Source organism: Drosophila novamexicana, unplaced genomic scaffold (genome assembly GCF_003285875.2).
Source record: "Drosophila novamexicana strain 15010-1031.04,08,12 unplaced genomic scaffold, DnovRS2.1 tig00004554-arrow-pilon, whole genome shotgun sequence".
Classification (NCBI taxonomy): domain Eukaryota; kingdom Metazoa; phylum Arthropoda; class Insecta; order Diptera; family Drosophilidae; genus Drosophila; species Drosophila novamexicana.
The window spans coordinates 2,487,324-2,509,064 of NW_020825051.1; the positions used below are offsets into that span (position 1 = coordinate 2,487,324).

Below are 21,741 nucleotides of genomic sequence, written 5' to 3' on the forward strand. Positions count from 1 at the left end.
TTTTTGTTTTTTTTTTCTGCTGTCTGCAGAAAAATCCCCGCATGGAAGTGCGCAGCAACAGCAGCTGCTGCGTGCCAGTGAGCTTTTGTCAAGGCACGTGTTTAATTGTGGGGTTCGCTTTGAAAGTTCATGGCTATACCCTGTATTTTTGCATCAAGAAGGGTGTTTATAGTGAGTGATATATACGAAAGAGTGTTACCAAATATGGGCAGCGGACAATAATTCATGGCAGAGCATAAGTAAACATTGTTTGAATTTAAATATAAACTCTAAATATAAAATTTTAACCCTCTTGTCTTACTAGCTATGCTTAGGGTATTCTTGGAGCTGTTACTCGATGACTAGCATATATATTTGTATGTGTTTTTTACTCTCACGACTCTCTGGTAGGTGGAGCCTAAACTAATATTATATTCTGTACCGCATTTGTGTCTGTGATCTATAAACCAAGCGCTAAACAATATTTCGAACTCAGTCACGTATTTCGGACCCGTCTGTCATATAAGCGAACAAAACTGACGATTAGGGTGAGTTAAAAATAAGAGAGTATAATTCGTTATTAATAATTTCATCATAATTTTTTCGTTTTTTATAATATCACAATTTTGTATTGAAAGCTTACGTCTACTAGCTTAGGGAAATATGCCACATAATCAAATAGAGAAAAAAAACCAGTCATGACTTCAATTATTTTTGGCTAGCTTAGGCTGCCGTTGTCCAGTGTGTCCAATTAGCGAAGCTTTGGTACAACAGCTCTGCGTTATATTCTGTAATTGTTGGCTCCAAAGTGCTGGCACCCACCAGCTTATAGTTTGACGATATTTTGCCCAGCTCGACGCCGCGCTCGAGCAGCAAATGGGTGACGCTGAGCTGCTTCGATGATGGGCGCTGATGCCGAAAGGAGCCAATGTAGGCGAGGCTCAGGCTGCGCGTATTGTAGCCGTGCATGTGGGCGCCGACCACATCCCAGCCTCGGCCCACATATACATTGCCATCGCCGCCAATGAGAAAATTGAAGCTTATGTCATCTTTCTGCTGCGACTCAATGTCGAAGGTCTGGAGGAAGCGTACACGGAATACGCACTGCGCCTGGGTGCTGCAGTTCTCCGAGTTTGTGGGCAATAATATGACCATGGGCACAGGCAGAGCCAGGTCGGGTAGTTGTTTCTGCGGTGGCTGGGCCAGCCAAGCAGCGCGCGGCACAAATCTCAAGACCAAGCCACCACCAATATTGTCCTGATCTGTAAAATAAGTGCAAGATAATATGATTAGTCATATAGACAAATATATGTAGAGTATATAGAAGGTTAAAGTGGGTGAAGCAATGTAGAAGGCGTGGCAAAACAAACCGCCTTTTACTTGAGTTTTTATATTGTTTATTAAAATAAAATACCACAATAATACACTTTGTTAACAATAAAAAAAGGAAATCTAAGTTGTCTTTGCAAAGTGTGGCCAGGTCTTGATAATATTGTAAAGCTTGTCGCCAGGACTTTGGGTGGCCAGCAGCTGCCTATGTCCGTAGATCTTATAATCCGGCGTTAGTTTCTTAAGGCGCACTCCGTCCGCAAGGAGCAACTGGCAGGCCCGCAGCTGCAGCTCCGTTGCATTTATCTTATCGAAGCTTCCAATGAAGGCTATGCCAATGCTGCTCCTGTTGTATTTGATGGTATGCGCTCCAATGAAATCCCAGCCGCGACCCACATAGACGCGTCCATCGCCGCCCACCATGAAATTGTAGCCGACCTGCTCCCAGTCCAATATGTCCATGTGATACGCTTGCATGACCCGTACGCGATAAGAGCACACATCCTAGCATAAATTTTAGGTTAAAACAGGTTTCCTCTAACGAATCCACATTCAGATGCACTCACCAGCGTATCACATCCCTCAGTTACGGTGTGTGCTATAATAACACGATCCACGGGCAGTTTTAGGGGCTCGAGAGACGGACGCGACATTCTGCCATCCCACTCATCAATGCTGACCAACACTAGTTCGCTGCCATCGATAGCTGCACAAAGAGGCCTTGGTTAGTGGGTCAGTTGGCAGGGAATGTGATTGTACAACACATACAGACACACAAATGTGAGTATATAGTATAGAAGCGTGCATAGAGTAGGTATATATATATATATATAAGTACATACGTGCATCATAAGTATATATTGATATTTACGAGTATATCTATATATTTTCATATTCCATTCAACTCAACATGGCTTTGGCCAATTGATTGATCAACACTGCACAACACTTTTTTAACGGCACAGGTATGAAAGACGCGATATAAATTTATGTGACATGAGTTTTAGTGTAGTGAAAGTGCTCATGAGAGAAACTAATACATGAAAATAAACTGATCCTCACAACAAACAAAATAAATTTAATAAGCTATCAACTTTATTCAATTACTAAAAATACAAATTATTATTATCATCACATTATTCTATACATCAACTATGTGGTATGTTTTTTGTCCAATGCGGCCAAGTCTGTATGATACTATATAGAATTTCACCAGGGCTCTCGGTGGCGCTCAGCTGCCGATGCCCGTAGAGCTTGTAATCGGGCACCAGCTTCTTCAGGCGCACACCCTCCTCAAGTAGCAGCTTACACGCCTGAAGCTGTTCGTCCGTCGGGTGAATCTTGATGAAAGTGCCAATAAAGGAGATGCCAATGCTATCGCTATTATAGCCCAGCGTGTGTGCCCCCTGAGAATCCCAGCCACGTCCCTCGTAGACCATTCCATCGCCCCCAACGAGAAAATTGTAGCCAATATGATCCCAATTCCATCCGTCCATGTGGAAGTTTTGTACAACACGCACGCGGGCCTCACACACGTCCTTAAAACGAACGGAATATTGTTGAATTGAATTGGCCTGTGGCTTTAGGAGGAGCTCATAAGCTTACCCGTGACTCACAACCCTCGGCGGCGGTATGCGATATGATGACACGATGTACGGGCAACGTAAGGTTTGTGAGCGCTTTTCTCGGCTGCCGTCCACCCCATTGCTCAACACTAAGCATCTCCAGAGTAGCTGCGGCACGATTATTAATTATTATTTCAAACACTAAGGACTATTTACTTTCATATTCCATTCAATCAAACTAAGGGCACACTTTAAGTTTGAAGCACTTTTCAACACTGTTAAACTCAGTACAGTTCCCCGTATTCACCGATAATTTGGAGATGCGCTTAAATATAAGACGCGTTTTTTTAGTAGTTTGTTTATAGCTTCAACATGAAATTGTACGCGTTTGCGCTTGTTAAACAGAAATAGAAAACAATAAAATATTAGAGTAGAATAGAATAGAAGAGAAAAATGTGAGGGGAAGTCCGCCAATTGCAAGCACCAAATTTTAAATTGAAAGCGTTTTCGAACACATAGAAAAGCGACAAAACTGTACCTATTGTTGAATTGATTGGAATATTTTGTCTGGAATCGTCGCCATCACCAAGCTTACTTTTATTTAACGTCTTGCCAAAGAGATTTGTGGTGGTTGCCAGTATAACGATCAAGACTAAAGTTAAAATCGCAAAGGCTGATGTTATAACAAGGGCTTTGCGGCCGATTGTATGTGGCAGAAACGGGCAAATCACAGGCTCCTTGCAGGACTCATTTAATTTGGCACCTGAAAAAAAAAAATATAAAAAATATAAGCTAATTGCACGTGCAACTTGTTGCACAGGCTTTTTGCCACTTAATCAAAAAATATGACTAATGTATAAATATATCGGACACTCACGCCTCGCTAAGCTCTGTTCTAATATTTGCAAACGTTTCTCATGCTGCTTTACGCACAGTTCCAGCCTTTCAGTTAGCTGTTGATTGGTTTGGGTTTGTTTAAGGCAGCTATCACAACGCCAGACGATATTGGGAAGAATTTGGATAATCTGCAGCTGCTGCTGGCTTAAGCCACTGCAATGGGCGTGACAGACACGCCCACATGCAGCATCGCATGTGATTAGATCACGCTTGACAAGCCCGCGACACATAAGACAGTAATTCAACGCGTTCCTCGACATTTCTGCGACCACGGAACATCAGCTACTGCAAAACTCGCAGCAAAATAAAAATGCCATTCCTTACAGCTCGGTTCTTTTTTTTTTCTCTATATAGTATACGGTAAATACAACAAGTGCGTGCTAGAATTTGCACTTGTTTTTCGTGTTGGAGAAAGTAATTAATGAACATTGTATAATAATAAAAAAAAAGTCCCCCTGCTGGGCAGGGCACGTGACTTTGATCCGAGTTCTATACCCTAGCTTAGGGGAAACACCGACTAGCTTAGTGGCATTAACTAGTTGAACTGTGCGGCTTGCAAGACTGCGCCAATTAATTAGCTAGAATTCATATTCAATTTTATTTGCAGTTGTTGCTTTGGTTCGATCTTTAATTATGGGAATTGTGAGAAGCATTCGAGTAAACAATTGCCAGGTGCCATTGTTTTTGTTTGTTCATGAGTGGGCTGTGTATGCCGTTCGTTTGACTGATTTACAGCAACCGGTCGTATGCGCAATATCTTCAGCACACGATGCGTATGCGCAATCCCAATAATTACTGAACTGACCTTGACTTTCTTTACAAAAACTATAGCTGTATATACCAATTTATTAATTCGAGTACCAAACATTATTATTTTACTATATTATAATATATTTGTATTGCAAAATTTATTAAAAAATCAGTTTCTATACTCATATATAATCGAGTCGGAACCTCTTTAGCACAGCTACAAATACTATATAAGAATAATGTTAATTTTCCATTCACTAGCATTTAACACATTTTTCTGAAAGTGGCTATACCCGAATTCTCTGCTGCCCATACATTTTTCAAAATGTCTGCCCTATGGCGATATTGTTAACGCTCTGAGTAAACAAAAAAATATTATTTGCACGCGTTGAGCATTAGCCACAGACCGCCAAACAAAACAAATATGTGAACCAAGGTGAATGCGAAGTATAAATAAAACCAGACAGACCGACAACAAAGTTAAATATACCATATATAAAATACTATCTCTCCAACTTTAAATACTCTCTCAACTAAACTCACCTGAAGCGTTGCCATTTGACGTTGACTGTGGATTAAAACCGGGATTATCCTGACCACCCGATTCACCATCGAGCGTTTTCCACTTTTCGCGATTATCGATCAGGATCTGTTGTATCGTGACAGGGCCCTCGTAGTAGTGTTTATCACCAAAAGTAACGTCTGTAGTGTTGGTTAAGGCAATGCTGCCGATTTGCTGCGGCGAGGCTGGGGTTGCTGGCGTTGCCAGATTTAGATTGCCATTGAGCAGCTGCTTGGCCACCACATCGGGTGCTGTGGGCGGCGATGGCACCTCACCAGTGCTGGGCACCACCTGTCGACTAATCACTGTTAGTCCTTTGTTGAGCTGCGTCAGCTCGGCACTGTGTGGCGGGTAGGTGACCTGTTGGCCCAGTTTTTGCACCGTGCAGCTCTCGTCTGCTTCCGCCTCGGAGTCGCTGTCAATGCAGCTAGAATCGATGGCATTTTCATCGATAGACACGATGGAGATCGTCGTGCTGCGTATTGAGACTGCGGGTGATGATTTCTTCGACCGATTGGCTGCTGGCTTGCTGAGGTTTACTGTTGCCTCAACCTCAATGCTGATACGTTGGGGATTCGCTTCCGCCCCCGTCTCCGCCTGTGGCTCGAACTTCTCCTTTGTTTCCTCATATTTGCTGCTTGTCGTGCTATTGCTATCTTTGGTCGTTGATCCCGCCTTGAATGTAACTGCATTATCAACCAAACCGACGCCCGAATCTGTTGAGGATGTGCTGCAATTCTTGCCGCTGCTTCGATTTATGATGTGTGTATTTAAATTTGTGCTCGTGCCTAACTCCGTTCCATTGTCGCAATACATTTTTGGCACTGTTTGGTTTCCGTTATTTGTGATTGCTTGTGTTTTGTAACGTTTACTCTTTTGGAACCCTGGGTGCTACTTTCAGAACCTGTTGCATCGCTGTCGAAACATTTTGACTGAGTAACTTGTTCGCAACGTTTTGATGTTTTTGGTGGCCCGGCCTGCTCTCTAGGCAAACATCACATCATGAGCATCTGAAAGTAAATATACTTTTTCACTTGAATTGTTGATAATGACTGCGCCAAACGATAAATTTCAACAGTCAGTGTTTTATTTTTTATCTTTTCATATTATCTTTGCAGCGTTTAATGCATTTTTTAATTACTTTAAAATTGTATCAACTTTTGCAATTTTATTTCATTAAAAATTTCTGTCTTTTTATGCTCAGACAAATTTTTCATTTATTAATTGACGTTTGGTTTGATCATTGTTTTATTTTCACTTCCTATATGGTTGCAGCTTGTAAAGGTTTTAAGGTTTGCTTAAATTTGTTTGTATTATTGATAAGCAAATGAGGTCAGGTGGAAATATATATATGTCTATATATATTATATGAATATGTAAATGATATGCAGATGTAATTCAGTGTCAGTGCGTAATTTGTGGTTATAAAATTAATAAACAGACAGGCTTGTTTGATTTATATTGTCTGGTAAGCAGCAAATGCTTACAATTCAAATGCAATTCGAATGCTCAAGAAACCGGCTTCAGGTTATGAGCAATTAAAACTCTAAGTGATTATGAATTGATCATTTTATATTTCTTGATTTGGAGCTGATTCACATATTGTTTAGTTCAATTATTCGCCATCAAATGCATTCTCAATGACAATTCCTACCATTTATGCTAATCTTCAAGTTAAAAACTGTAATAAGTTGGCCCTACTAAATTAATGCAGTATAAAAAATGTTTTAATTTATATAATTAAAAATGTGTTTTAATATATGTTTAACTATTGCAAAGTCATGCGTCAAATGAATGAAAGGGTATATTTCCAGTCGGCTGGTTGTGCCTTTCGGTGACTTAGCGATCAGTCCAGACGAAAGGCGCTGTTATTGCGCATGACTTATGCTAATAATAATCATTTACGCTTTGAGCTTGTAAAATGCATTCCGAGAATTTAGCTGCCCACTTAAAAGGCTTTGGCTATAATTTAATGCGAAGAGCAAAGCTCAAATTGCAAGTACGAGTTGATATCTTGGACCATCGTAAACCAAGGTCACCAAGTTATTGATTGATTTGGAGCATTTGGTCTTCCACCCTCCAGGTGGAAGTGGGCCAACAATCAAATTCTTTCATTGCGAAATCGATGCATTCCCAGAATGAAGCAATAAAATGAGGGCTCAGCTGGGCCTTCGGGCAGCGTGCGATAAGGCAGTCGTAGTCGCTCACGTAAAATTCGCACTGAGCGCACTTTCCAGATAACAACTACACGACTAAAACAACAACAAGAATAACGAGCGCACGGAGACATCGCGTTGCGTCTCTGAGCGCACCAATACACGCAAACCGGCATTTAAGCGGCGGCCATTGTCACTTATACACATGCAGCAACTGTTCTCTGGGTGTGTTTGTGTGTGCCTGTGTCTGTGTTAGACAACAACGAAAAAAAAAGAACAGCAACAACAACACTGCAATTACCAAGTTTTGCTTGACTGTTTCATGTGTTTTAACAATTATCATTGAATGGGAATTGCTTGGCGCAAATGAATCGTGTTTTTAACTTTTATTTATTTTTTTATGACTTGGTTTATTTGCGCCTCTTTCGTCTTGATAATTTATATGCACACTGCTTCAGTTATGGGTCGTTAATTATTTGATTAGTTTTGTATATTCATACGTATAATCCTTTTCTTGTTTTAACACTTTCCAACACTAGTTTATTTCAGCTTTGATCTTTGTTTCTTTTTATGCACTTTTTCTTTGAAATTTTTATACTTTTTCTTTTGGCATTTGTTTTGTTGTAATTATTTTCAATTCATATTTTTTTCTCCACACTCTCTAAAACATGTTTCGCTGCTTCCGTAAAATATAATGCGCTTAATTTATTGTGCTTGCGCTACTAACTTTATTTTATACGCTTGATTACCGTCAATTTAAGGCATCCGTGCGCCGATTTCCGACGGAACAACGGCGAATAAATGTGCACAAAAGTCAATTCAGACCAACTTATCAACAACTATTACAAAACGTTAGCGACGTAATATTTTGGTTGATGTTTTTAAACAAAGGTTGTATACTATACGTATAAATACTATATATGTGGTTTATATATATTTTTAAGGTAAGCGCATGCCACATTAAATTCACCGAGCAGCGACGCGTTCGAGAGGCTCCAATCAACTGAGCGGCGATCAAATCGCGATGCGAGTCAGTGAGCCGAATACCCTACAGCGTTGGCGGCTGCTGTCAGTCAGAGAGTAAAACAGAGTAAGAGCGAGTGGGAGAGAGTGAGATAGTGTGCAGGCAAGTGAGCGCCCGATCGAGAGAGGCGGCAAGACTTTGGAAATTTCTTCGAAACGCCCATAGCTGAATATATAAATGCGTATTCGCTTATTTTCCTGTGGCCAACTGCTGTGGGATTTTCCAAAATATTTTCTGAGTTAGCGCTGAGCCATTCTTTTTTGTGAGAATTTCTTAATTAATTTTCTTAATGCATAGTTAAGCCTTGTTCTAGTTTAGTATATATACCTGCTTGGCGGGCATAATTAGAATTTAATGCCCAATAACAAGTTATGCCTAGTTGATTTTCCATTTGGTTGGCATCTGTTCCACATTCAAACAGGTTCTTGGCCAAAAGGAAAACCCTAAATATTTGGAGAGCCCAACTCAGATTCTGTTCATTATAGATCTGAGTCTCCTGTGCGAACCTGTTCTCCGTCTTACTTATGTTATTTAGCGGGAGTTGCTTTGCTTTTGATTTCGGGTTTTTTGAATTTTTTAAAGTTATTTCTCAAATTATAATGATTTTTTGCGGCTAGCTTTTGCTCTTTCTCCAGCTAAGTCTCTACCGTTTTGATTATATTTAGACGTTTTTTCTCTCCGCTGTTTGCACAACTTATAAACAACAACAAAAAATCACAAACACACGTCAAAAATGCACAACGACAGATGCTATGCGGAGTGTGGGCTAAAGAATTCTACGAATTGTTTTGTTTGTTTTTGGTGAGCAATTTTTTAATATATTCGACTAGACAGCTAAAGTTTTTGCGAAAGAAAGTGACCTTTATCAATTAGCAATGATGATTTATAAAATATGAGCACTTAACTAGGAAATTGGTTAAGGTTGGCTTTGCTAAGGTTCAATTGTACCCGAAAGTGAACTATCAGTTGATTCCACTTAAGATTGGGATTTAATCTCTGTGTCATTGCATTGATTTTGAAGTAGGGGAAACTCTGATAAGTGGTTGAGCATATGTTAACATAGGTCATTAGTTAATCAGACAAGCAGATCACTTGAAAAAGCTTTTCAATCTGACTCAGTAAAAACTTCCAGCCTTCCGTTATTTAGTTTGAGTTTTACCCAGCAATAATGGTTTGCTATTTGTTGTTTTTTTGCTGTGCTTTTTAGTTATCAGTGGAAATTTAATGGTTCCAAATGATATACAGCTTTTAATTAACTCACAGACACAACAACAAACAACAACAACAACAACTTAAACAGCATCAATATAGTGCAAGTGTGTGTGTGTGTGTATGTATAAAAAGCTGACTAAAAAAATGACTACAAGTTCTGTCGATAATGATGTTGTACTAACCGCATGCATATGTATATACATATATAGACTTACATACAACCCGTCTCTATATGCTGATAGGTTTTTGTTTCCCGCTTGGGAATTTCCAGCTTTCGAGCGCAGCGCAATATAAACAAAACAGCTTTTGAGATTTAAGAGAGAGACTAACAGAGAGAGAGATAGAGTTTGGGAGAGTGAGCTTTGTCTGAGCTGAGATTGAGGAGACGTGCTCTATAAATAAAACACCTGTAAGGCACACACCTTCGAACCGGTTTAAGGCCGAACAAATATAACTGAATATTTAACAAGAAGCGAAAACTTACGTTGATTTTTTTTATTTGGTTTACTTGTATAAAGATGCAGTAATGTGTGTGTGTGCGAGTGTGTGTTGTGTGTTGTGTGTATTGGTGTTAAAGCTAAGAGTTCTCTTAAAGTCTGTAGTTATTGCCCACCGTTCCAGGAGGCAGCCGTCATGCCCAGCTCGCTGCCACATTTGGGCGCCTGATCCATGTTGCAGCCGTAAAAGTGCGGCCATTTGCTAATCTCACGGTATACATTGATGCCGGGACTCTTGCTGCTTTTGGTCTATAAAGAAGAGGATTACTCTGTCAGTATTTAAAGTATTTCTTTAAAGAACAAACTTCAAACAGAATTCAGAAAATATTGTAGGAAACGCTTGGTAATCAGCCAGAATTTAGACACGTAGTCAAGAGATTTTAGAAACAGCTTGAGAAACATAATCTTGAAGCTAATAAGCATCATTCTTTAAATATTTTTAATATATATCTTAAGTAACTAAAGAAGCGTAAACCCATCAAAAAGTTTAAAAAAAATTAACAAAATAAAAGAACTGTATTCAAAGTGAATCTGTATCTTCATAGAGTACATATTTCTTATAAAGATTTTTAAAAAGATTTTATGAAAGTAAACCCAAGAAAGAAATACTTTAGTTTCAATTAGGACAGACTTGATCTTAGATAACATTTCTGATTTGTACTCTCTTCTCAAATCTTTTGTTAAGCTTTGATAGTTAGCTTAAAATGCCTGCAATATATTTCCTAGAGTTTCTTAAGCTGTTGGGTGGATAAAACAAGTAGGATGAATGGGTGTAGAGTGCTCACCTGATTCTGTGCGACCAGCTTGTAGTCCAAATCCAATTTGTGATTGGCCACGGCATGGGCCAAAAGGAATTGCACGCCCTCCAGCTGCTTGGCGGTGGGCTGATAGCGGCCATAGTCGCCCATAAAGGTGATGGCCAGTGTGTGATTCGCATACGTGTTGGCCCAGTCCCAGCCGCGACCCACATAAATGTTGCCCTCATCGGAAACCTGGTCGAAATATCAACACAATTTGCGTAAGCAGCAAGCGGAAAACGAAATGTCCAAAAGTGTTAGTCGCTGGAACGTGCAGGGAATTGTGCATGTCGGCTGCTTACGTAAAAATTCGACTGTATATCCGGTAGGTTCTTCTCCGCAATCGCCGAATCCTGTATGGTGCGCATTTTGATGGAGCATTTGTAGAGATTGACGCAGGGTATCGACTGCACGCCGATGTGCGTGATTAGCACATAGGGTATGGGCCGCTGCAGCGGCATCGTCAACTGCCTGCTGCGATCCGAGGCGCCCCACTGTACACGTTCGATGACCAGATGACCATTTCCTAGATTTGGAACTGCATAACATGTGAATAGGCTATGGCGGTCGCATTTGTTGCCCACTTACACGTGCCATCCTCATAGGTATTGCCAAAGTAAATGGACTTGTGCGGCAGCTCGCCACGCGTGCGGCTCAGCTCCACATAGACAATGACAATGGCGGTGATAAGGACCAAAAGGACGAGCACGCTCAGCAGCAGCGTGTTGCGGGTCAGACGCCTCGACCTGGAGCTGCCGCGGTTGCGTTTGCCCCCGATGCCCGCGTCGCTGCTTGTGCTGCTGCTGCTGCTGCTCCCGCTGTTGCTGTTGATTCCTGTGGATAATGACGACGATGATAATGATTGATTTATTACTGAGCGGAAAGCGGGCAGTGTGCAGCTCTAGTTCTGACTTATACACTACATACTTGGCGCTGGCGACGCTGTGAAGGTGCGGTCGGGCGTGCGACGATTGCGAGCGGTGCGCTCGGAATGTACTTTTAGCAACAGCTTCATGATGCGGGCGGGGCGGGCAATTGCTCTATATATATTATAACGGTTAGTGTTTGTATAACAGAAGCAAACACTCTCACTCACACACACAAACACACACGCACACATGCACGCTTATCGACACACACAAATACACTTTTAATTAGTTGCTGTTAGAAACTTTTTGCTTACGCATAAGTAAATTAAGTCTAATTTGTGGTTTGTGCGTCAAATATGTGACTAATGCAGCGAAATTAAGTTAATCAATGCTCGCGGCAATTGTTGTTGAAATAGCCGCAAATGCCGCGAATTGAATATGCGGAGAGCTTGTTGCCACAGTGGCACGTAGACGCCTTTGACCGATAAACGAGCGCTGGACGATTGGCGCGCGCAACTGCCGCACCTGAACCCGTCACTGGAACGACTGAAACAACTGGCGACGACGTCGTCGCGACGCGACGCTTGGCTGGCAATCGGACAGCTCGCCAAGTGGACACTTCTTGCCCTGCGCTGCCCTACAAGCGCTTGGGTTGACATGTTTAAGTGCGACTTCGCTGGCTGCGTCATGCTTTGCCGGGCTTTGTTGTTGTTTGCCGGATTTGCCATATCGTTTACACTCTTGTGTTTTCTGCTACCTATTTTTTTGTTTTGCACTTTTGTTGCTCATTGCTCAATGCTCATTCTCTGTGCTTTTTTCTTTGTTTCTTTATTGTCTCTTTTTGTTTTTAATTTTTGCGAGTCTGTTTTTAATTGCGGCGCGCGTCGCCAGACAACATGACGTATGCGCACTGCGCGGCGCTTGGCATTCGAAATGCGCTTCTGTTGGGCCGCTCACACAGTGTGTTTGTATTGGGAATATCTCGGCATTAGCTCGTGTTATGGGTCATATCAGAGTGTTTGTGAAGGTGCTCTGCATGTATTTGTACAGCTGTATTACCTGGAACCGGGTGTTGGCACATATCAACTAGTTGGCGCTGTTCAAAGTTGACTTTCCACTTAGATAAATGGATCTTTTCATGCAACTCTATAAAAACAAGACTGAATAGCTGCCTATAGGGTGCACAAGATATGAGAAAGAAAAAAACCCAGGCAGAAATCGCTTTTCGAGCAAATATACAAACACATTTGAGAATAGCAATCGGATATAGTTGAATAATTTATAAACATAAATTATAAGCTAACAAAAAACTAAAAATGTATACAATAGAGCAATTTTTGACAGACCTTTTTCTACATATACTTAACTTTTGTTTATAAATAATTATATTTGGCTTTTCGCTCTATTCCAACATTAAGCGTTACAACTTTTGCCTAAAAATTATATTCCCCCTCCTAAGGGTATGAAATAAAGCTTTCGCTTAAGCCATTCACCTATGTGAACTGTTTGGTTGCGATCCTCCCACAATTTTAAATGGGCACTTAAAATGCATAAAGGTCTGTTAAGTTATGCAAATTGTTGCATACAATATAAAAAAAAGCTTTTTTGAACTTTCCGCAATAAAGGTATTTATAGTATTCAAATGAATTCTCGATGAACTTTATTGTACACTTAGCATTGAAAATTTGCTAGAGGAACTCCATAAATATTTGGCATATTTTGAACATTATTCGACTTGCTCTTAGGCTAGGCTCACCTTTTGGCAACTCACCTGCAGCTGTCTGCATGCTGGCATCCATGTAGTATATGCTGACCGGTCCCTGATACTGGGTCATGGGCCCAATGACCACGTCTGTGGAATTGGATAGGTTGATCACGCTGGAGGGCTGTATGGCCGGATTTGTGAAGATATTCTGCGGCATGGTCATCGTAGAAGTGGAGGATGCAGTAAACGTATGATTGTTCAGGCCCTGGTTGCCGGGGCCGCCTTGACGTCCGTGCCCTGTCCACAGCGCTGTCTCTCCTGAGGTCTGATCCTGCGCTCCCTGCGGTGTGTACATGTCGCCGTAGTTTAGCCAAAAGCGAAGCTTATCTGTTTCCGGAGTCGGTTGCGAGCTGCGTGCCGTTCAATTGTCAAGCCAAACAGCGACTGCCCGAAGTTGAACTCAACAGATCCGCTGGTGCAGTATATAATATGTATAGAAAAAAGTGTCCGCTGCGAGTGCGCTCTCTCAGATTAGTTGGCAAATGTATTTGTATCGGAAATAGGCCCTCACTTAAATATATAAATCTCAGCCAATTTGAACTGTTTTGCTGGCCAGCGGCTAAAACAGTTGTAAGTCGAAACATATGTACATATATTATTACAACTGGATGCATACCATCTGTAATGACCTTTGGGCTAGGGCTGATAGAAGTATTATAGTATTTGAGTATTTATTGTGAATCTTGTTATTATATTTCTATTGTTACTGCAAATTAGGAAGGCGAGTTCTGTAGTTTTAGATATTTACGTATGTGATAAGATAAGAAATGTAAATAAATTTAAAAGGCATTTTTTTATCTGTTAGTGGGGATTCCTTTTAATTGATATTTGTTATCAATTAAAAAAATGTTAAATGACATTTTTATTTAACTATTATATTTTTTTCCATTGTTAAAGTTTTTTTAATTTTTTGGAGCAATTACAAATATTTGGTAATAAGAGAAAGCAGCTATCACATTTTATTGTTATTCTTAATTGGCAACAAACGCGCCATCTATTGTTTGAATTAATCAGGCATATGCAAAAGCTGCGAAGAAAGCTTTCGCTAGTTCAAAAAATGGCCAACGCGTCGTCTTATAAGTAGCGCTTATTTATTAATCATACGCCGCGTCAAACAATTGAAATCTCTTGCTATGTAAAGTAAAATCAAGAAAATTAATAAAATCTTTAAACTAGACTTTTGAATTTTAATTAATTTGGTTAAATTTTCAAACTATATAATTAAGGCTCATAGGCGAATTCTTGATCAGCTTTAAGTATCCCCACTCTGCTTCACATTAAATGCAACTGCATTCAATTCATGCACAAACTCTCACTCACTTTCGCCTCGCACGTCAGACGCAACACTTGACTTGCCCCGCCCTACTGGCGCCGCCTCGTGTGTCAAGTCATGCAAATGTCGGCGTCTACCACGGTTGGGGGGCTATTAACACGCAGCAGTGGCAGCAACAACAAAGCGCATACTTTGACGCATGCCCTCCTAATGACGACCACGAGAACGCTCCATAAAGACGACAACGTGGACGCGCCAGCTGCCGCTTTCCCCAATGGGGCCACGACTTTGTTCCTGTTCAGCTGACTTTAGTAGCCGTTTTTTTTTCATCCACCTCTGCTCCTTTTTTATTTAACCTCTTTATGTGGTGCGGGTGTGTAGCGACCATTGTGCCAGCAACTGGATGCTGTAGCTGGCGCTGGAGCAGCAGCCGTCGCAGGTGAAAACCCCAAAGTGCCCTAGGACAGTGCGAAGTGCTGAGTCAAGTGTCAACTGCAAATGACATTTGCATTTCGCTGGCTGCCTGAAGCTGCCGTCGGAGCGGGTTGGGTGTGAGTTGGTGCACCAAGTGGCGCGCTGCTCGGTTGGTCGGTGGCTACGCGTCAACTACGACTGACATTTGTTTTAGTTTTTCTTCCGCTTTGCGCTGGCCATTTGGCAGTTCGTTGTGTTTCCGCCAGCACAAAAAAAAGAAGCAGAAAATAAAAAATGAAAATTATGAGAAATATGCAACCGCAACAACTACAGAGAATGTCGCTTTGGAAATTTAAACTGTCACAAGGTCTGCTAATACTTAAGTTCCACCGTTGGCAACGCAAAGGCTGCGCGGGGCGTGGCACTCATGGACTTCACTCTGCAGCGCAAAAGCCAAAGCTGCTTTTGCTCTACTTGGGAGAAAAAATTCCGTTTTCAATAAAATAAAATTTTATATAATCAATATTTGTCTTTTGATTGGAAGATTTCTAGTCGTAGCTTAATAATTGCGCAAAGTTTCATAAATATTCTTCTTCAGGCTATAAATAAAATAAAATACCATTAAATTTTTAAACTTGATTGAATTTTAGTAAAGTGAAAATTTATTTAATATTTTCCTCTTCCTTTTAATAAACGCTTAAGCTTAATCTAGATTTGCGCTTTGAGTGCAAAGAGTTTTATTTAAGGCATGAAATTCAAGTTTTGATATACAAATATCATGTTTTTTTTAAGCTTTAATCAGATCATAAAATTTTCTAAATTTCCTGCTACCCATTGAGATACCACATAATTCTGTTTTAATTTTCAGTATTTCATTTAAAAATTAACACGTCCAGCTGCTGAGTTGCTGAGGTGCAGCTGATCGGGGCGGGTTGAGTGTAGAGTTGGCGTTAGAGTTTCGGCAAGACAGGGCATGTTAAGCATGTATTTAATTATGTTGCACAGTGTGCCGTTTCAGGTTCTTAAATAATTGCCACCTTGGACAGCTTGGAAGCTTGTGCCTCGCCTGCTGCCTGCCAGCTTGTTGCTGTTCCTGCTGCTACTGCTGTTGCTGTTGCTGTCAGTGGTCTAACCTCGACTCTGCAGCTCTTTGTGGCTGCTTGCCACATGTTTACTTATATTCAACATACATAATTACATTTTCATATGCAGAGTAATTAGTGAGCTGTTTGCACTATGGCAAAAGTCTAGACTTTCGTCCAGTCACTTCGTTTTTATAGATATGCTTGGTGTGTTCAGCCAGCTGCTCTTTGGCCAGATGAAACGGTTCATTTCATTAACGCACAACAACAGCCAATTGATTAGATGGCGCCACCTCCCGCTTCCCCACATCCCCAACCCCCGCCAGCCAGCCAACCCCCGCTTTGTACGCTCTGTAATGCAATTGCATCCGACAATATGCAAATTAGGCGAACCTATGCGATTCACTGCAGCTGCGTGCGTTCGAAATGCTAAATTGTGGGCATAAACTACATTAGCACACATTCCCCAAACCCCCGGCCCCCCCTTTGTGCCCCCCTTCATGCCACTGCCCCCTCCCTGCCACGCAGCTGCTCTGCATAAGTATCAAGTTGGTTGCTTGGCAGCACGCTTTAAATTGCTAGCGATTTGTTTGCCCGGAAAGCATTGAGCGTTGGGTTGGTGTTGGGGTCGTGGCTGGCAAACAAATGAGTTAAGTTAACTTTAATATGAATTGGTCTATAGATAGATAGAACTACTCTCTCTCTCTCTCTCTCTCTCCCTCTCACTCTCTCTCTCTCTCTATCTCTATCTCTATCTCTCGGTGATTGTATTCTAATTCACTCTGCCAGGCAAAGGCCACCCACAATTGCCTTATCTAATGTGATTACGGCTCAAACGTAATTTGCCAAAAGACTCGCAGATGATTATTGATCATCGGAGTGTATCGCATTACAGTTTGCAGTTGAATCTAACCAATTTATGTATTGAACAACCTAAACGTGGGCGCAACGGAAGCAAGATAAAGAGTTTATCAAGGATACATTATTTGAAAAACCTTGTTGATTTGCCAAGAAAGATCGCTAGAAAGACTTTTGATTCTCTCTCTCTCTCTCTCTCTTTCTCTCTCTCTCTCTCTAGCATAATAAATGATTGCTTTTCAGTTTATATTATCAGCGTCTTTTATAAATTATATATATTTCTAATAGTTCGCATTTGAATATGAATTTCTAGCTGAATTTACTTACGTCAAAATAATTCTGTTACTTTTTCTTATTATATTTGCAATAATTTCCGCATAGACTTTTCGCACATTCGTTTGACGTACAGAGATGTCATCTTGAGCCTGCAAAGTGCGCCATCAGCAGCGCCATCAAAATTTGTGAGCCCTTTGGTTGGCTTGGCGGCGCACAACGCGGCGTATGCGTAACGCGACCGCCAGCTGGGTCTGCGCTGCTGTGCAACATTTATGCACATTGCGAGCGCTGTAAATACAATAAATGGTATTTGCAACAATTTTTGACTTTTGGACGCGCTTATGCTGACGCTGACGTTGAAGTTGACGTAGACGTTGACGCTGGCGTCGCATTGCATTATCGCAAAGTACACAAAACACACATTTTGGCTCTCCATGAGGCACGGGCAGCGGCAACGGCAACGGCAGCAACAACGGCTGCTGCTGTCAAATGTAAAACAAACAGAAAACAGACAGCGTATACAAGCCCCCGCCCCCTTAAGCAGCGCCTTTTAACCCACCAGCCATACACACACACACACACACACACACAGACCCAGCCCGTCGGCAGGCACTCGTTTAGCTACTCGCACTCTAACAATAAAATCGAAACTTTTGCATTGTGCATGAAAATTGCCATTGCTGTTGGTTGTTGTTGTTTTTGTTATTGTTGTTGTTGCTGGCATTATGCAAAAGAAAAACTTTTTTGCAGAGCGCATAAAATTTTATTTGTTGCTACTTTTGGGCTTGCGCTTGATTTGGCAACTTGCACACACACAAATACACACAAACACACACTCGTGCACACAGGGCACAATTCATACACATGTAAAGTGCATGGGCGGGCATCCTTGTTGCAATTGCTGCACAACTACGCGACCGCACACGCCGTCCCCCTCTCACTGATATTTGGCATATTTTGTGCACATCAATATATCGCGTACTAGTTGGCAGCGTCCGCAACGGCCTCAAGCCCGCTTCCGCCCCCGCCCCCGCCCGCACCCGCACCCAAGCTCTATATCAATCCCAAGTTGCCAAGGCCCGCGGGCGCATTGGCAGCGCGTTTTGTGTTGCGGTTACCGCTCTGACAGGGTCGGTGGAAGAGTATAGGCAGGGGAAAGGGAGGTTGGGCTGGGTTAAAGCAGGCTGGTTGGCATGTACGTGAGCTGAGCGCAGCTGTGTGCGTTGGCCTGTGTGTGGATGTGGGTGTGGGTGTGCGTGTGTGCGGCGCATATTTCGTATTTCATTCTTGAACTATGTGAGTTTTGGTTTGCGGCATTTAAGCAAATATTTTCGAAATGCAGTCAGCCTGAGCCTCGTACCGTCGCCCGTACCGTCTCTCGAAAAGGTATCCTGGGCATCCTTCTGCTGCTGCTTTTGCAGCCGCTTGCTTGAATACTTTTTGCAATTATGGCTGCTGGCTGCTGGCTGGTGGGCGTGGTATGCGCGTGACTTTGGTCTAGCTTTAGCTAAACAAGTTTTTCTAATGACTTTGTCAACAAATGTGCGCAGTAATTGACGACTGACAACTAACTGCAGCGGCAGTAGCAGCAGCAGCCGCAACAGCTCTTACCAATGCACGAAATCCAACTTGAGTTCTGGTTACATATGCTATCTTTCCTTCTTCTTATTTTTTGGTAATTTTTTCTTATTTGCAATCTTAACTTTTCTTTCATTCTTTGTTAGTTTAAATTAGCTGGCAATTTCATTATTTCTTGGTTTAAAACGTGTCACAACTTTGTATTCATTTTTTCGTATTATTCACATTTTATTTTTAATTATTTTGATTACGTAAATTTCTACTCTTTTCTACTCTTTTTTTTTTTGTTTTTTAATTTCAATTTATTTAATTTGTGTTTTATTATTAATTAAATATTTATTTTAACTGTTCAGGCTAACAATTAACAGTGCCTTAACGTATGCTGCTAACCAACCCCTTTAACTGGGAACAGTTTGTCTAACATGCGTTCCACAAGCAGGGGTAAGACCTCAGCAGCGCTTTTAAATAACATATAACTGTAATGTTATTGCTACAGCTGTAAAGTTGCTATAAATTTCACACAACATATGTTAAGTTGCCATAAATTGGCATAACAGCTGCCACTTAACATAATTTTAATGGAGGCCAATCAGAAGGGGCAGCTGTTAGGCTATAACATTTAGATTTAGACAACATGCAGTCCACAGCTGTTGTCTGCTCTGTGTGGAGCGTAGTGGATTTTATTAACGCATTTTAATTAAGCGAATTCAATTTGCATGTTTAATAGCAATTGGACGTTGGCTAAGTGAATTTCGCACATAAATGCCGTTATGTGATGAATGTCCTTTGCAGCAGCCGGGAGCCGGGAGCTGCAGCAGTTTGCACTTCGCCCCGCACACATGTGATTTTCGAACAGCACCCAAAGGTATGCTACAAATTATTGTATCGCTGCGCACACACACGCACGCAATTCCGGTTGTTGTTCGGCGCATTGTGGTGACATTAGCATTGGGCAAATTGTCAATTGAATTGTGCAGCATAATTGGAATATTAAATGTTTACAAAATGCAATATACAAATACAAGAGCAGAAGCTACAGCCAAAACAAGAAGCGCAGCAGCAGCAACAACAACAACAACAACAACAACAACAACAACAACAACAACAATAGCAACAACAACTGCAACAATGCTGCAATTTGCACTTAAATGCACATGCACAACGGGCATAAATCAAACAAGCGCAGCGGAGCCCCTACACCCCCCGTTGAGCCACGCCCCGCTGCCAACTTGCCACTTGGCACTGTCGTGTTTAGTGGCCTGTTTCCAATGATTTGCATTTGAAACAATGACAGCATTTTGATAGCTTACCCCAGAAACCCCATATCAAGTGCTAGCCCGAGCTGTTTGCCAGGTTGTTGAGTGCTTGTGTGTGTGTGTGTGTATGTATTGATACCCCCACTGGACACTCGGATATGTGTGTAGTGTGTGTGCATGAGAATTGAGTGACCATCATGTAAAATGAAACCAAATTATTTGCCAATTGTTTGATTTGTTTTTGCTGTTGTTGTTCTTGTTGTTATTTTGATTGGTGTGGCGCGGCACTTGGTGCTTTGTTATTGATATTTTTGTTGCCAAGTGCAATATGTCAACAATATTTAAATAACATGCAACAAATAATAACTTCAATAACAGCAACAACAACAACAAATAGCTCATAAATATTAACACTCGATAATGGCTGCATTTTTGTCACATTTTGGTCAAATGCATTCGAGAGGCAGCCCATAAAATATACATGAAGCATAATGAACTGTGTATGTGTCCCTGTGTGTGTATGTGTGTGTGTGTAAGTGCGGTCACGCCCACTGTCCGGCCTGGGTAGCATGTGCAACTGACAAAAGCACCAACAGCACACAAATTCGTTGCCCAAGGAGCAGCTACCAACAGCAGCTGCGGCAGCGCACAAATTGTTTGCTCTGCCCAAAAATATAAAAAAAAAATTAGATAAATAAAAGAAGAACTATGAAAAATAAAATAAAATCAAGATATTTTTCGGTACGTTTTGGTTGAGTTTTAAGTTTTTAGTTTTTTGGCCAGCAGCGTTTTTAAGTGCGGATATTTTATGAATTTTATACGCTGCTTGACCTGCCAGCATCATGCCAGCTTGCCAGCCAGTCAGCCCGGACCGGCCCCAGCCAGTGCCCCTGCCCCTGGCACCGCCCACACCCCCGCTTGTGACTTTGCCACTCGGCTTTGGGCTTGTCTCTTTATCGGTGCCACTGCCCCAAAAATGGCTCCACTTACTGTTATTGTGTTTGCTTTGGCTTCCGTTTTTTCGGGCGCTCCGCTCTGCCACATCTTGTCGCAACTCTTGTTGCTGCTTCGGTTATTTTCTGGTCATTGTGCGGCTTGTTTACGCAGTGGGCGTGCCTACAATGCCACCCAGTTGCCCGCAGGGCCCATCTCTGGGCCCAGTTAGTGACACTCAATTTAAATTTATGCCGGTTTATAATCATTGCCTGCCTGTCATAAAGCCGTGAAATACTCTCTCGCTTCATCTTCTTCCTCCTTTCTTCCTTCTGGGGGTTGTTGTTGCTACTTTTTAGGGGTTTGGCGGAGGGGGGTGGCCTTTTTACAGAATTGTGTAAACTGTTTAGCAGTTTACTGTTTGAAGGTCTTGGCTGCTCAATTAAATGATAATAAGGCATTATATCAGCGGCTTATACCAGCACCTGATGAGCCACATCTTAGCCTGGCCTTGCTATTCTACTCTACTCTACTCCTGTGTTTGCTAGACTTTTGGCATAATTTACGGCTGGAGTGTGCGTATGTATTGGAGTGAGTGTGTGTGTGTGTCTGCTGAGGTGTTGATTTCAGCAGCCTAGCGATGCGTAGTTTGCAGTTTCTTAAGCCATA

General features: G+C 41.6%; 2 protein-coding genes across 13 annotated transcripts; both read right to left on the reverse strand.

Annotated features, from left to right (window-relative positions):
- Nucleotides 1-539: 539 nt before the first annotated feature.
- LOC115769571 (peptidoglycan-recognition protein LC) lies at nucleotides 540-8,218 on the reverse strand. Of its 8 annotated transcripts, none has more exons than XM_030714432.1 (5): nucleotides 7,988-8,218; nucleotides 5,064-6,092; nucleotides 3,469-3,636; nucleotides 1,875-2,014; nucleotides 1,158-1,812 (listed from the first exon to the last, which is right to left on the reverse strand). In XM_030714432.1, exons 2-5 carry the CDS (start codon nucleotides 5,896-5,898, stop codon nucleotides 1,432-1,434), a joined length of 1,524 nt encoding a protein of 507 aa, XP_030570292.1. In that variant the 5' UTR covers nucleotides 5,899-6,092; nucleotides 7,988-8,218; the 3' UTR covers nucleotides 1,158-1,431. The 8 variants fall into 8 exon arrangements, with proteins under 8 accessions (XP_030570291.1, XP_030570287.1, XP_030570288.1 ...); XM_030714430.1 differs by having other exon boundaries at nucleotides 3,412-3,636; XM_030714434.1 differs by lacking the exons at nucleotides 1,158-1,812; nucleotides 1,875-2,014 and adding exons at nucleotides 2,217-2,846; nucleotides 2,914-3,041.
- A 1,754-nt stretch (nucleotides 8,219-9,972) lies between these two features.
- On the reverse strand, nucleotides 9,973-13,792 carry LOC115769763 (peptidoglycan-recognition protein LA). 5 transcript variants are annotated; one of them, XM_030714722.1, is made up of 6 exons: nucleotides 11,952-13,473; nucleotides 11,696-11,808; nucleotides 11,357-11,602; nucleotides 11,071-11,306; nucleotides 10,757-10,963; nucleotides 9,973-10,220 (listed from the first exon to the last, which is right to left on the reverse strand). In XM_030714722.1, the coding sequence occupies exons 2-6, from the start codon at nucleotides 11,781-11,783 to the stop codon at nucleotides 10,077-10,079; spliced, it is 921 nt and encodes a 306-aa protein (XP_030570582.1). In that variant the 5' UTR covers nucleotides 11,784-11,808; nucleotides 11,952-13,473; the 3' UTR covers nucleotides 9,973-10,076. The 5 variants fall into 5 exon arrangements, with proteins under 5 accessions (XP_030570582.1, XP_030570578.1, XP_030570580.1 ...); XM_030714718.1 differs by lacking the exon at nucleotides 11,696-11,808 and having other exon boundaries at nucleotides 13,394-13,792; XM_030714720.1 differs by lacking the exon at nucleotides 11,696-11,808 and having other exon boundaries at nucleotides 13,409-13,791.
- Nucleotides 13,793-21,741: the final 7,949 nt, after the last annotated feature.

Bases quoted from the DNA above. Each gene is read 5' to 3' on its own strand.
- LOC115769763 (XM_030714718.1), bottom strand. From the start codon at position 13,697: ATGTACACACCGCAGGGAGCGCAGGATCAGACCTCAGGAGAGACAGCG. The intron at 11,603-13,393 runs GTGAGCCTAGCC...CATTATCCACAG, and splicing joins TGCAGGTGAGTTGCCAAAAG to GAATCAACAGCAACAGCGGG. The intron at 11,307-11,356 runs GTAAGTGGGCAA...CATGTTATGCAG, and splicing joins TACCTATGAGGATGGCACGT to TTCCAAATCTAGGAAATGGT.
- LOC115769571 (XM_030714427.1), bottom strand. From the start codon at position 5,898: ATGTATTGCGACAATGGAACGGAGTTAGGCACGAGCACAAATTTAAAT. The intron at 3,637-5,063 runs GTGAGTTTAGTT...TTTTTTTTTCAG, and splicing joins GTCAAATGGCAACGCTTCAG to GTGCCAAATTAAATGAGTCC. The intron at 1,242-3,411 runs GTACAGTTTTGT...CTTATTTTACAG, and splicing joins TCCAATCAATTCAACAATAG to ATCAGGACAATATTGGTGGT.